This window comes from Phycodurus eques, chromosome 9, assembly GCF_024500275.1.
Source record: "Phycodurus eques isolate BA_2022a chromosome 9, UOR_Pequ_1.1, whole genome shotgun sequence".
Lineage (NCBI taxonomy): Eukaryota > Metazoa > Chordata > Actinopteri > Syngnathiformes > Syngnathidae > Phycodurus > Phycodurus eques.
In genome coordinates, this window is record NC_084533.1 from 23,525,427 (window position 1) to 23,538,965 (window position 13,539).

Here is a 13,539-nt window from a genome sequence, read left to right on the forward strand (position 1 = left end):
GAAGCATTATGGGAAACTAGAATTCATTGCGGTGATGTTTTTGTCTACAGTACTATAGTTGTAGAAAATCAAGCTAAACGTTGCTTTTTACTTGCATTTGTTACTGTCAACATTGTTATGTGTGTGCATTAGCTATTCGTGAATTTTTTTCATTAAAGTGTGACTGTGACTGCTTGTGTTTTAAACAGAGACTTTTTGGACATGTATTTTGTATCCTTAAGCAATTTGGTTACTAACATCCGGTACACACAAAGACAATTGGGCTGTTTTGGTCCCGATTTTGCCCCTTCCCCACCATGTACATCAAATGCCCGAAAATCTTACATTTTACAAGATTATCCTTAAATCTGAGGTGTGTTAAGAGTTGATTTGTCCTGGTTTTAGGGTCTGAAACATGTTGGGGCCGACCATCTTAAATAAAGAACGTGTTCCATATTTACGACCAACACTCTTCATGCGTTTGAAAAATCCTTGCGTGTCCCAGGCCTTAAGACGAACACTCATTAAGGTGTCTTGTCCTGTTAAGCAAAAATAGCCCAATTGAACTTATGCTGCCACATTAAAATCATATCGCCTATAAAGCTAACTGTATAGATCTGCAGACGAGTAACTGAAATTCCCTGACCTATCAAAAAAAATGTGATGCACTGAATCTGCAATAAGTGAAGGGATTGCTGTATAAAGACAATATGTTGGCTGTATTGTTTCTTTGGCGATTTTGTTCGAGTGATGTGCTGTTTTAAGATTTTCCCAGCTGCTTCGTACCAAGGTAGCGGAGGCTCCCCGCCCATCTGCCCCCTCCATGCCGGTCCCACGGTGAGTCCCTCCCGGCACGGTCCATTGTTCTTCGGCTGCTTCCACTTTGACTCAGCGTCAAGGTGTCGTGCGTTCATAGCGTAACTTCCGCTTTTCGCCTTCAAAATACATTTGAAACATGCACATGACTGACGAACACGAATGGAGACGTTTTCTCTTGATTTTATTTTCACAATCAACTATTCTTCCCTCCCCCCGTTATAATACGAATAGCGTTACACTGCTGATGCTGAGAGGATTGGTTGGTTGTGCCTCTTTCCTCCTGTCCACAAGTTTTACTGGACACGGTTGATGGAGATAAACTGTGTAAAAACACAGCCTGGACTTATCCATTGCATGTCTTTGGGAAAACTATGACTTTTTTTTTCAGACGACTGACCATCTGAGGACAGTTTTACACCCCATCAATTCCGACCGTTCACTATAGCTCTATTTCTGCCTCCTGATGCCTTTTGTGGTGAGGATGGATAGCCGGCTCACGTCAGCCAAGTACCCGCTCCTGGGCTGGCTTTGCACGGCAGCCGTCCTGTCGGGGTCCCGGAGCTCCGTGGCTCTCGCGGGGAGGAGCTGCGCCGACACCCGGCAGGTGTACGCGGAGAAGGGCTACAGCACCAGCACCGCACCGGTGACTCAAATCTCCGGTAAGCAGCGTCATCAATGCAGGTTATCTCCCAATTAAACACAATGGTTTACATTTTGGTCTATTCACCAGAACTGGTGCCACTTATGAGAGCAAAAAAAAAACAAAAAAAAACCCCACACATCTTATGCACTGAACTGTGCTTGGAAAAGTGGCAAACTCACCAATGAGCGCCATGTGGCAATATCATTGTCCTTTCCCCTCAGGATCAAAACAACGCAGAGTGGTTTTAAAACAAATTACAGCCCCACGCCCCCTCCCCGATGTGCTGTTTAAATAGGCTGATTAAGCGTGAGGAGCAAATTGCCAACACCGGCACAACAAAGAACCTCGCCCCTAATTAGACTTCTCCTGTACTGGTAAATCCCTGCATGTGCCCCATGGGCTCTGTTCATTGGCGATAATCTTATCTGCTGAATGAGACCAATGTGTGGATTTTGAATCAAGTTTCAGCGAGGGGATTGGGGAAAGGGTTGGACTTGTTGGGAGGGCACAAATGAAAGAAAATGCATTGCAAGGCTGCCCACTTCTTGGAGGCTGAACTTTGCATGCCAATTGGCCAAGACTGATATAATTGTGGGTGGGAAGTCACAAGATGTACAACCTGCGACTTGAGAAAATAAAAAGATGGGAACTGTTATGGCAAAGCCCAAAACAAATTGTCATATAAAAGAATTCAATGGCCCTCAGTGGACTTTTATAATAACCCTGAAAGGTCAAATGTTCCCAAGAATCCTCACCCCCGTTGTACACAAAATGCTTTCTGATTTCATTTAGCTTTGTGATTGAGTCAAACAGACAGATGCGGTATTGATTGATTTTCGATAAATGCGTGTGTGTGTTTTGTGAGCCTCGGCCGGCTGTCCCGTGGGCCACGGGGGGAGCAGATGGCCCGGGAGAGAGAATGACGACGAGAGGCCGCCTAGCGATGGAAATGCAAAGGATGAGAGAGGACTAATAGCGAGAGCGGAACAAAAGAGACAAGAGTGGTACACCAGCGAGGAGGTGGAAGCCAGATGTACTATTTGTGTCAGGTGTAACATTGACCGAAACAAAGAACTGAGGCGCTTTCCTCCCTCGCTTATCATTTGCATATCTTTTACCTCTTACACATCAAAGCCACAACCTGAGTTGACAAAGCGAGACAGATTGGAGCTGAATAATTCATGGTGCCGAAGGACAATTTCATATCACACCCTTTCGTTATCTTTGAGAACACTTGGCTGGGGTAACAACAGACTGACAGGTGTATTCAGTGGCGGAAATTGTCATGTGACAGTGCAAAGGGCAGCCCCCCCCCCCACCGTTGAAGAATGGATTTAAGATATAATAAAATATCGCCGATCACGTATTGCGAGCGTCTTGGAACGGTGCAAATGTTTTGTCGCCGCCCCCCAACGTGTGGCGTTTGCATGTTCTCCTCGAGATTGTGTGGCTTTGCACTGTGTGCTCTGGCGTCCTTCCACGTTCCATACAACAAAGACTCAAAAAACTCAAGACTAACCAAAATGAATGTGTCAAATTAAGGCCAAATATGCTTATTCTTTGTATGCCAAGATATTTCTTCTTATCAGGCACTTTTTGTGGAAGAGCATTCTACTTGTTTTCCTTAAAAATCGTAACAAGGTATTATAACCTAAAATAAGAAAGGCCATTATTCTATAGGTAAAGGTGCTATAAATAGACATCATTGGGGGATTTTCAGGCTAGATGTAGTACTTACTAAATCCAATCTTCCTTTTCTATTGGCAAAGGATTTCCTTAAATGAAGCAATATATTTATATTTGTCTTTCTTTCAGTGTGAATGTTTTTTTTCTCTTTTTTGTCTATATGTGCCCTGCGAATGGCTGGTGACCAGTCAAGGTTCTACTCCTCCTCTCACCCAAAGTCAGCTGGGATAAACTCCAACTCACCTTGCTTTTAAAGTTTTTTTTCATATGCTGTATGATAAGCATTTGTGGTTTCAATGTTTTACAACAGTTCCTCTGAGGTTTTTCTTGTTTTCAGAATTGTACGGCTGACTGAATCAAATGCTCTCCCAAGCCTTCGGTTCCACACCAACAACCCTTTTCTGAGCCTAGGCACACATTTTACATCAGGAAAAAAAATCCCCTCACTCACCACTAAACAAAAATGTCACGAAAAACAAAGATGTCACGAAAAGTGGATACGCAGGTTAATTGCACCTTCTGCCACGTAATTGTTCTGCCTATCACTATATGCCACAGGCATAGATAGTTCAACAGAAACACATCATTTTTTTTGTACCATTAAAGTAAAATTCTAAAGTTTTCAGCGGCACAGCCAACGATCTCTCGCAGCACACTGATGTGCCACAGAGCACCGGTTGGGAATCACTGGCCAAAACGACGCACTGTTCCTACTTGCCTGTGAATATTCTCATTTTTGAATCGATCGCAACTGGAGTGTTCTGGTTGTCTGTCACTGTTTCTACTTGTGAGCACAGGCGAGCACTTGAGGCTCTGTCCTCAGGACTACACCTGCTGCTCCAGTCAGATGGAGGAAACACTGGCGCTTCAGAGCGAACGGGACTTCCTGAAATCCGTGGAGGACCATAGCCAGTTCCTGTTGACCACGTTCACCCAGAGACAGCGGCGGTTTGACGGTAAGACAATTGACACTTTTGTTCATACAGTATTATTATTATGATCATTACTGCCACCTTGGTTATGTTTTCCGCGTGTCCTTTATATGTTGGTGCAAAGCAGTGTTTCCCCATCTTTATTGCGCCAAGGCACACTAGTTTACATGAGGAAAATCTCACCAAGCACCACCCAAGAAAAATGTCACAAAAAAGTTTTGAAAACTGAAATAATGACGATCTCGTCTCAAATTACTCACAAATTAACTTACTCAGTGTGAAAGCTTTGCTGTTTAATTGGACACAAAGCTAAAATACTTATAGGAAGCCATGACTGCAATGATTCAGTAGTTCGTATGAATGACACATAATGTAGATTTACTGTAACATCTTCCATGTAATAGAAGTGCATTTGATTGTTCTGCCTGTCAATATACGTCGCATGCATGGATAGAAGAAAAAAAATTTTTAACTGTAATATGTGTAATATTTGTCTGTACCTTGCATAAGTTGGAAGCCTACAATCGTCCAAAATCTCTTTTAATTTAAATTTAGGTACTGTGGCTTCCTCCGTGCATGTAAGGTTCATTGAAGACTAAATTGTCCTTAGGTGTGAATCGACATCTGTGTACTCCGTTTAAGGTGGAAGCAATTGTTCAAAACATACTGTCAAGATGAAGAACTATGCATTGGGGGAACTAAAGGGCCCCTGAGAGCTTTAGTGGGTCTGTCTTTCGTAGACCTGAGCTGAAGTAAAGATTTCTGCCAGAGTCCAGCCAGACGCAGCACAGAGCTGAGTTGACATTTTCACCGCCTACACGCTCTCACCTCTTTTCTCCCCTCCTCGTTCTTTTATATAACGTAAAAGATGAATCAGGAGTGGGAAACTGCAAATATGAGCCTTAAAGGCTATTTTTATAGACGCCACGCTCTCTCGCGCATATTTGCTAATAAACGCCGTGTGATGTAACAGTGAGCTGGCGAGGCCTTGGCGCCAGGTTTTATCTGTCAGACTTGCATCTTTGTCCTCACAGAGTTCTTTAGGGAGCTGATAGACTTGTCTGAGAAGTCCATGAACCAGATGTTCACCAAGACCTACGGACGCCTCTTCACGCAGAACTCGCACGTCTTCCAGGAGCTGTTTGTGGAGCTGCGCAGATATTATTCAGGTCAGTTCACGCACACCTTGTCTACATAGACGAGAATTGGGACAGAATCATACTGTATATTTAGATGTGAGATGGTACCAGATGGGCACGTCGCACTATCACTATGAATGTATGAATTATCTTAAAATTGCTGCTGAATTATGACTGCTACCAATTGTTCATCCAACCATCTTTCTGGCCATCTGTTAAGGGACCGATAGTGTTGTTTTCAGCCATGATTGACACTCCTTTTTTTTTTTTTTTTTTTTTTTTTTTTTTTAATGACGACAACGTGACAGTGACAAGCAAAACAAGGCTCTTCAAGGACTAAATCATGACGAGACGTTTGCAATTAGATGGCCATCTACGTGAAGGTGGGAAGACCACTGCTTAACGGACCTACTGTTAGCTACTGTATGCCTTCACATGAGGGCAAGGAAAGCCTCAGATGCCAACTGAGAACACTCTCAAGGAGCTCCTATGAGGCCACAAGTCATGCCAGGACGCTTACTTGCAGAATAACCCAACCAACTAAGCCAACCCGACTCCAGCTCCTGACGTCAGTCACTAGGCCTCCCTCGCGCAACACATTATGTACAACACAGTATGCACAGTAATGACACTTTATAAAACGACTTTATTTCTTTACATTCTCTTTTGGACATACTGCACATACAGTACCTATACTTTAACAATTTACATTAAGACTTATTTCCTCAGTTGTCCTTTTTTCATCCACAGGGGGCAGTGTAAGTCTGACAGAGGTTCTGTCGGACTTTTGGTCCACGCTGGTGGAGCGGGTCTTCACGCTGGTCAACCCTCAATATCAGTTTAGCGACGATTACCTGGAGTGCGTCAGTAAGCACGCCGAACAGCTGCAGCCGTTTGGAGACGTGCCCCGCAAACTGCGCGTACAGGTGGACCGTCCTTACTCGTAAAATGAAGTATAAAATAAGAAGTTTTGTTAAATATCTCTTTTTTTTTTCTTCAATCAAGGTATCCAGGGCATTCATTGCTGCAAGGGCGCTATCTCAGGGCTTGGCCCTCGGTCGAGATATTGTCAACAAAGCCACAAAGGTAAATAAAGTATATATATTTTTTGCCATTAGGCTTTGTACGGTGGAAATTCAAAGGTTGAGCACAGTTGGTTCCCGGGCGTTTGCAATTCCAATCTAGATGACTCCAGCCTCTGCGTGCGTGCGTGGCCTGATGCGTCAGTGGTACTGCCCGCTGTGTCGAGGAATGCCCTCCCTGCGTCCGTGCCGTGCCTTCTGCTTGAACGTGATGAAAGGCTGCTTAGCCAATCAGGCTGATCTGGACACTGAGTGGGACTATTTCGTTGGTGGGTGACAGGAGGCGTGGGCAGATTGTATTCGCATTTTTTTTCCCCTCTCAGATGTAACATTCGAAAGTCTTAAAATATACTCGTAGTTGCTTTAATCATCCTTGTTTCAAGTCATTTATGTGAAGATGTACTGAAAATAATGATAAGCAAAGTAAATACATTTACGCTTCCGTGCTGCTCGTTTTAAATCCACTTCGACATTCATTCGCCTTCACGTGTAACCTCCATTTCTCCACATGTATCGCCCACATCAGACGCCCTCTACCAGGTGGCGGAGAAACTGGAGGGGCCGTTCAACATGGAGCTGGCGGCGGACTCCATTTCCGTCAAAGTGTCCGAAGCCATCATGCACATGCAAGAAAACAGCGTCAGCATCTCCACCAAGGCAAGGATGACCCGTTATGGACCAATATATTGATATATGATACTGAAGAGAATCCACCAGGGAGAAACAGAGGTTCTTAATTCTATATTTAAATTTAACACGAAAATCAAGTGGTTAGCACGTCACTGAAGTTTTGGGTTCGAATCTTGGCTTGAGCCTTCCTGTGTGGAGTTTGCATGCTCCCCTCGCGCTTGCGTGGGTTGCTCTGGGTTCTTCGGCTTCAGTATCGTCTTAATTATTGTCTCATGTTGTCCCTGAGACAAAAATGGAGCATTCCCGCACATGCAGAACAGTAATGTCGCACCATGTGAGTGAAGCGTGGCGAGCCTCCCGGGAGCGAATCCACCTGAGAGGCACCCACGTCTCGCTTCAATGTGTGGCCGCGCTTCAAGGAACTGCGAGTTCTTTGCTTCACAGCTTGGCTTGTTTTCCCCTCCGCGGCGGGTAGAGAGAGTGAGTGAGCGCAGTGAAACTTTTGCCTAGGATATAATATATTGCCGATCCAAAGCTTGACTCCTTCAGTCTTTAGATTACATGGCAGGCTTCCGAATCCCGGCTCAGAATGTCTGCTGTCGAAGTGTCTTGGGGCAAGACATCGAACCCTCCCTTGCTCTCAGCGGGCCTGGCAGTGCCTTGCAAGGCAGCAGACGGCCATTAGTGTATGAATGTGTGCGTGAATTTGTTATTGTGAGCCTCTGTAAACCGCGATGCTGCACATAAAGCAATTATAAGTGCACTCCGTTTACTGTACATGAAGAATGCGCAACCAAGATTGGGGTGGTTTAACAAGAAAACCTGTGTGTACGACATTGCGTTGTCATGGTGATAATGAATTCGCCAGGAGGACAATTGGTTGAAAACCATATGTAATGAGATGAGCAATAATACGCTCGTGGACAATTATGCCAATTTAGATCCAAATATTAAAATCCTTCGTTGTCAACAAGGTAGGCTATTTTGTCAAAATAAAAAAAAATATTTCCCTGATATTGACCAATAATATTCTGAGCTCAATGGAAGTGTTGCAATTGTATTATTCCACTGGAAGAATAAAGAAGAAGAAAAACATATTCGCTTTTATTTTTCAGTGGAACAAATCCTCAGTTATTCACGGAAAAACTCACCTCTTCAAGGTTTTTGTACTTTTTGAAAAAAAAAACAAATTAATTTTTAAAATTAATAATACTGTAAGACACCAACACAAGATGTCAAGGTGTCTAATAGGCAAGCAGTAATTGGTGTCAAAGAGGTATGTTCAAGTGATACATCTCTACTGGAAGTGAGTGGAAGTACATAGAGTTTTTTTCATTTTGGGGGTCCATCAAGGTGGCATCAATGCACTGTTTTGGTCAAAACAAAACTCTCAACTCACTTCAACATAGTTCTTTGGCACTAGGATGCCACAAGATGGAGGTAAAGTACTACCATTGTCTAAATGAAGCTCATCTGTTCACCTCAACATAGCTCCGTGGAGCCTAATGCCGCAAGATGGCGTCCAACAAATTTATTGCTTTGGCTTGAGCACAAAAACAGCGAATAAGGCAAATTTGTGAATGCCGAACTGCAAATATGCGGGGATTCACTGTCATTTCTTCGCCCTTTGATCCCAACTCGTGTCGTCATTTGAAATTTGAACGGGTTTTCCTCTGGCCCAAAAGTTGAAGATTGCTGCGGAGGACCAAGACAAGTTCCTACCGTTAGTTTGCCACGTGCGTGTAATTCCATGTTCTCCCTGTAGGTGTTCCAGGGTTGTGGAAACCCTAGACCTGCTCAAGCACGCTCCAAGCGCTCACTCAACGAGTCAGGGGGCAACAGGAGACCTTTCCGCACTTACACTCCCGAGGAAAAACCGACCACGGCTGCAGGCACCAATCTGGACCGACTAGTAAGAATGATAACGAAATCTGAATTTACAACTGTGGATAAAAACATATACACACACACATATCCCGTTTTGCTGTTAGACGTTAATAGGGCATTTTCCGATGTGACTTCTGGCGTGCATCATTTTACAGTAATTACACTTTATAAAACCCATTTATTTCTTTAGATTTTCATCTCTATTATGTTTTATAATGTTTCTATACAATAGAGTGCAATTATTATTTGTTTAAAATTGTAAACAAATGGTGCTGGAGTTTTGGGGCTGGAACGGTAAAATGGAATTATTTTCAACGGGTAATATTGTATAAGTATAAGTAAATTGAGTTTCGTAATCCGTAGGTCGTAATCCGGTCGTATGCTAAAAAGTTGACTTGTGTTTTTGAATGTTATTATTTGAAAAAGAAATTTCTCAGTTTTACTTCTGGGGAAATGTAGGTCCTGTACATACACGAACAACGTTCACAGTACGTTGTTACTATTGCATCATATGTTCCCACTGCTAATGCACAAAACTATGATGCATGTTTGGAAGTGATGCCATGCACCTTGGGTCACATAAGATCCCCCCCACCCATCCCCCCTAGGCAGCTAGACACCAGAACACTTTCAAGATAGACAAGCGATGACTCACGAGCTGCCTCCATACAGGTTACGGAACTGAAACAGCGCCTTCGGCCCATGGGGAGCTTCTGGGTGTCCCTCCCACACACCATCTGCAACGATGAAAAGATGGCTGCCGACGTCACTAATGAGGACCGCTGCTGGAACGGGCAGACCAGGGGGAGGTTAGTCATGTTTTTGGGAGAGTTCGATTAGGGCTGCACGATACTGGGAAAAAAAAAATGACGTTGCGATTTTTAGCTACCCTGTCATATATAATGCAATGCGAAAAAAAATACAGGATAACATACTCGTTAGAAATATTTGTATTTGATTATCAGTATTTTCATTAAAAAAAAAAAAAAAATTGTCTTCAAGGAAATTAATTTGGTGACCACCATCACTGGTCGAGCGCCACCATAATGCCCTCTATTGACCAGCTGCAATTGTATACAGGTTATAGTTCACATTAATAGTGGGTAATGATGTTCCTGGTCTATCGTAGACAAGCTTTAATATTAAAGAGGGGAGGGGGGGGGGGGGCGGTCACTGTGCATCTCTGTCCGTTTCTGTCAAACCTGTTAGTGTGTATTTTATTTGTCGCTTGTGTGCGTGAACAAATATATTCAGATATCTGGCGGAGGTGACCGGCGACGGGCTGGCGAGCCAGCTCAACAACCCCGAAGTGGAGGTGGACATCGGGCGGCCCGACGTGAAGACCAGACAGTTGATCATGGAGCTGAGGGTGGCCACCAACAAACTGAGACACGCACAGAGTGGACAGGACATGGACTTCATGGACAGTCAGTAGTACTTCGCACACTCGCGCGAGTCGTCACATACTGCACCCTATTTTCTCAGAAGGCGCCCTCTGCTCAATTAGGCGTCATGCCCTAATTACTTGTGATTAAGTGGCACCACAGTAATTACCTGTACTACGACTGATAGCATATCATCTTTAACGCAACGCGCAGAGCCAACGTGGCATCTGTAAAGCTGCAGTTTATGCTGGAGTTCAAATTGCTCTCTCAGTGTGGCTTTATATCTTTGTGGAAAATGATAAATAATTTGTTGAAGTTAAAGTAACATAAATATACTTAATATTCATAATATTTTTTAAAAACAATTAATATATATATATATATATATATATATATATATATTTGTTTTCCTCTTAATACTAATGCATGTATTCGCCGATGCCATATGCCTAATTGATACCTGGTATTCTCTGCATCTAAGTAAAATAAGAATTCCTGGCCACTATATATAATACATATTTTATTATTATTATTATTATTTAATTATGTAATACATATTATTTCTATTATATTGTCAGTGATAAGAACAAAATATACGATACAATTAGAATAATATACTTGAATAAAATATGCGGTATTATAATTTCTTATAGTTTCCTTCTACAAATAAGTAAATAATAAGAATAAATAATAATATTTAAAATATTATAAAACTACTTTCCCGGGCCCCAATTTTTTAAAACTATTGTTATTATATATAGATTTTTTTTAGATTATGACATCAAAATAAAAAGAGAAATATATTTTACTGTTGTTTAAAATAAAATACAAATAAAATAAAATAAAGGCCTGCCCCTAAGAGATTCCTGGTGTATGAAGATCATATGAGCAAATATAGTATTAATTATTACCTTTCTGACAGTGTCAATCAATTGAAATTGTCTTTACTGTCCCAATGGTGTAAAATGGACAAACATTTTCAATAATTTTTATGATTATCAATATTATTTGTACGTGTTCCTTCCAGGTGAGGAAGGCAGCGGTTCAGGGGGCGGCGATGCCAGCGAGCGCTACAACGACGACTGGCCGGGATACGGGCCTCAGTCCCCTCCTTTCAGACAGCCCCCTCGTAACCCCTCGTCCAACCCCGCCAAGCCTCCTCGGGTCCGAGAGAGAAACGGGCCCAAGGGCAACCGGAACCACGGCAGAGTCCCTTCTGCAACAAGTCAGCTCACTTCCTCCCGTCTTCTTTTGTTCTTGCCACCTTTGGTGCTCATTGTGGCTCCCTGGTGGAGATAGCTGCTCATTGCAATTGTTTACTTCACGATGGCCGAGACAAATATTTCATTCGGTTACACCAGCGCAAAAAATGTTAATGGCACAAAATGACTCATCATGATTATTTTTAATAGAAAACTGCACAAGTCACCAACTATCATTAAATTAACTTTACAGCAAAACAAAATCCTATAGTGCTATTGTTGAAATGGTCAGATTAGTCATGTCTTGATGAATTGTGAGAATAATTTATTTTAGTAGCTGGGATGGGCTCCAGCACGCCCGCGACCCTAGTGGGGATAAGGTGGTCCAGAAAATGGATGGATGAATTCGGCCATAGCGTTGTTAAAATGGTGCATCACAACAAATTAGAATAGTGTAGAAAAGTTGATTTATTTCAGTAGTTCAATTAAAAAAGTGAAACTCATACATTACTGTGTACAGATTAGAAATACTTTTCACAAACCCATTACCAATCTAGTGTCTATATACAAAATCATTTTGATAGTTGATGTAAAATTATTTTTTTCCAAGATGGTGAATTGTGGGTTTTGGTTAGCTGTAAACTATAATCATCAAAATAATAAAAAAATAAATCAAGAAATATTATAGTGAATTGATGTTTGACTTTCACTTTTGAACTGAACCACTGAAATAACTTAAGTGTATACAGTGGTGCCTTAATTTACGAGTTTAATTCCTTCCATGACATCACTCGCAACTCAAAACACTTGTATCTCAAATTGTCTTTCCCCACTGAAGTGTGTTGCCTCACCGTTTGTGTTCAAATATCTGTTAGTATATTGCATTGTGCGTTAGCATTCATGTTGTGTGGTTGCTTTAAGCACACAATGTTTAATTGTCTTTGTGTCATATTTAGTTTGACAGTAAACGCCAACTCAGAGTGGTAATAACCAGCTGGAAGCCACTTTTATTTTTTTTTTTTGAAGAAGAATTGTTCAGTAGTTTACTGCCCACATCGAGCAAAAAAAGCAAAAAATATCGAAAATCTTGTAAGTCAGGTGACTCATAAGTCAAGGCACCACCGTATTTGACCTGTTTAAATGTTTTGTGGTCAGGCTTTCTTTAAAAAAACACCAAAGGGGTTTTCTGAGAATGTACAGAAATGCCTTTTGGGGTTGTGTAAAATGACATTTGACATGAAGTTCATGTAAAATAGTGATACTTTTGAAGTTATTTATCTATTTATTTCTATCTATTTCTCTTCAAGACAAGGGTCAAGTGTTTTCAATCTTCTAAAATAAAAAGTGTTTGTGTTAATCCTCTGGTATAAGTTAATAATTGCTGCCAACCAATTCCAACAACAAAGCTAATAATTGAAATTATCAGCAGAGTGAAAGTTTTTGTATAATTATTTTGTGTGCTGCATATGCTATTTATTTTATTTATTTCTGAGGTCACGTGGAGCAGATGTCGGGATCTTTTTTTTTTTTTTTTTTTTTTGGTAAAATAGTGTGCTTTTCTACGTATTTTTTTCCTGAAAGCAACAAAACTTGTAGATAGTGAGTGTGGTACAAATTCCGTCCCTGAGTGACTCCTAATTTTCATACAATGCTGAATGTATTTTGATGAAGGGAAGAAGGTGGAAAGTTTTGTCTGTGCTACAAAGAGGAATGTACGTGTGATAATTCCAAAGGAGAATATAAATGACAGGACAAAAACAATAATATATAGGTGAGGGATGGGGAACCTACGGCTCATGGGCCGTATACGAGCGCATTTAATCCAGACTGCCATGCAATTCTAAAACGCCCCAAAACATTCAACCCACAAATGCGAATAATACTGTATATACAAATAAGCATTTGCTCACTTCATACTTTTTCATACTATTTAGGTGACTCCTAATACTGAAATGGCCCTTGATAGGAAATAGGTTCCACACCCCTGCTATAAATGATGCGAAGTGACACTTCGTAACTGTCTTGTTAAGAGCACGTCTACACTATGTGCCCGGCGGCTGCGGCAGCCATGTATGCATTTCTCCCAGCCACTCAAATGAAGCTCCCTTGGCTGGCCCGGCTCCAGAGTCGGCGTCAGCACGGGGGACACGTATGA

General features: G+C 41.8%; 1 protein-coding gene across 1 annotated transcript; it reads left to right on the forward strand.

Moving 5' to 3' along the window:
• The first annotated feature begins 1,279 nt into the window (after nt 1-1,279).
• gpc2 (glypican 2) lies at nt 1,280-11,481 on the forward strand. The gene is made up of 11 exons (XM_061686002.1): nt 1,280-1,457; nt 3,925-4,083; nt 5,094-5,228; nt 5,949-6,124; nt 6,204-6,284; nt 6,384-6,549; nt 6,807-6,937; nt 8,676-8,822; nt 9,470-9,606; nt 10,052-10,224; nt 11,210-11,481. Exons 1-11 carry the CDS (start codon nt 1,280-1,282, stop codon nt 11,479-11,481), a joined length of 1,755 nt encoding a protein of 584 aa, XP_061541986.1.
• Nucleotides 11,482-13,539: the final 2,058 nt, after the last annotated feature.

Excerpts from the sequence above, each read along its gene's own strand:
- gpc2 (XM_061686002.1), top strand. The coding sequence starts at position 1,280 with ATGGATAGCCGGCTCACGTCAGCCAAGTACCCGCTCCTGGGCTGGCTT. Across the intron at positions 1,458-3,924 it reads ACCGGTGACTCAAATCTCCG|GCGAGCACTTGAGGCTCTGT; the intron begins GTAAGCAGCGTC and ends TTGTGAGCACAG. Across the intron at positions 4,084-5,093 it reads GAGACAGCGGCGGTTTGACG|AGTTCTTTAGGGAGCTGATA; the intron begins GTAAGACAATTG and ends TTGTCCTCACAG.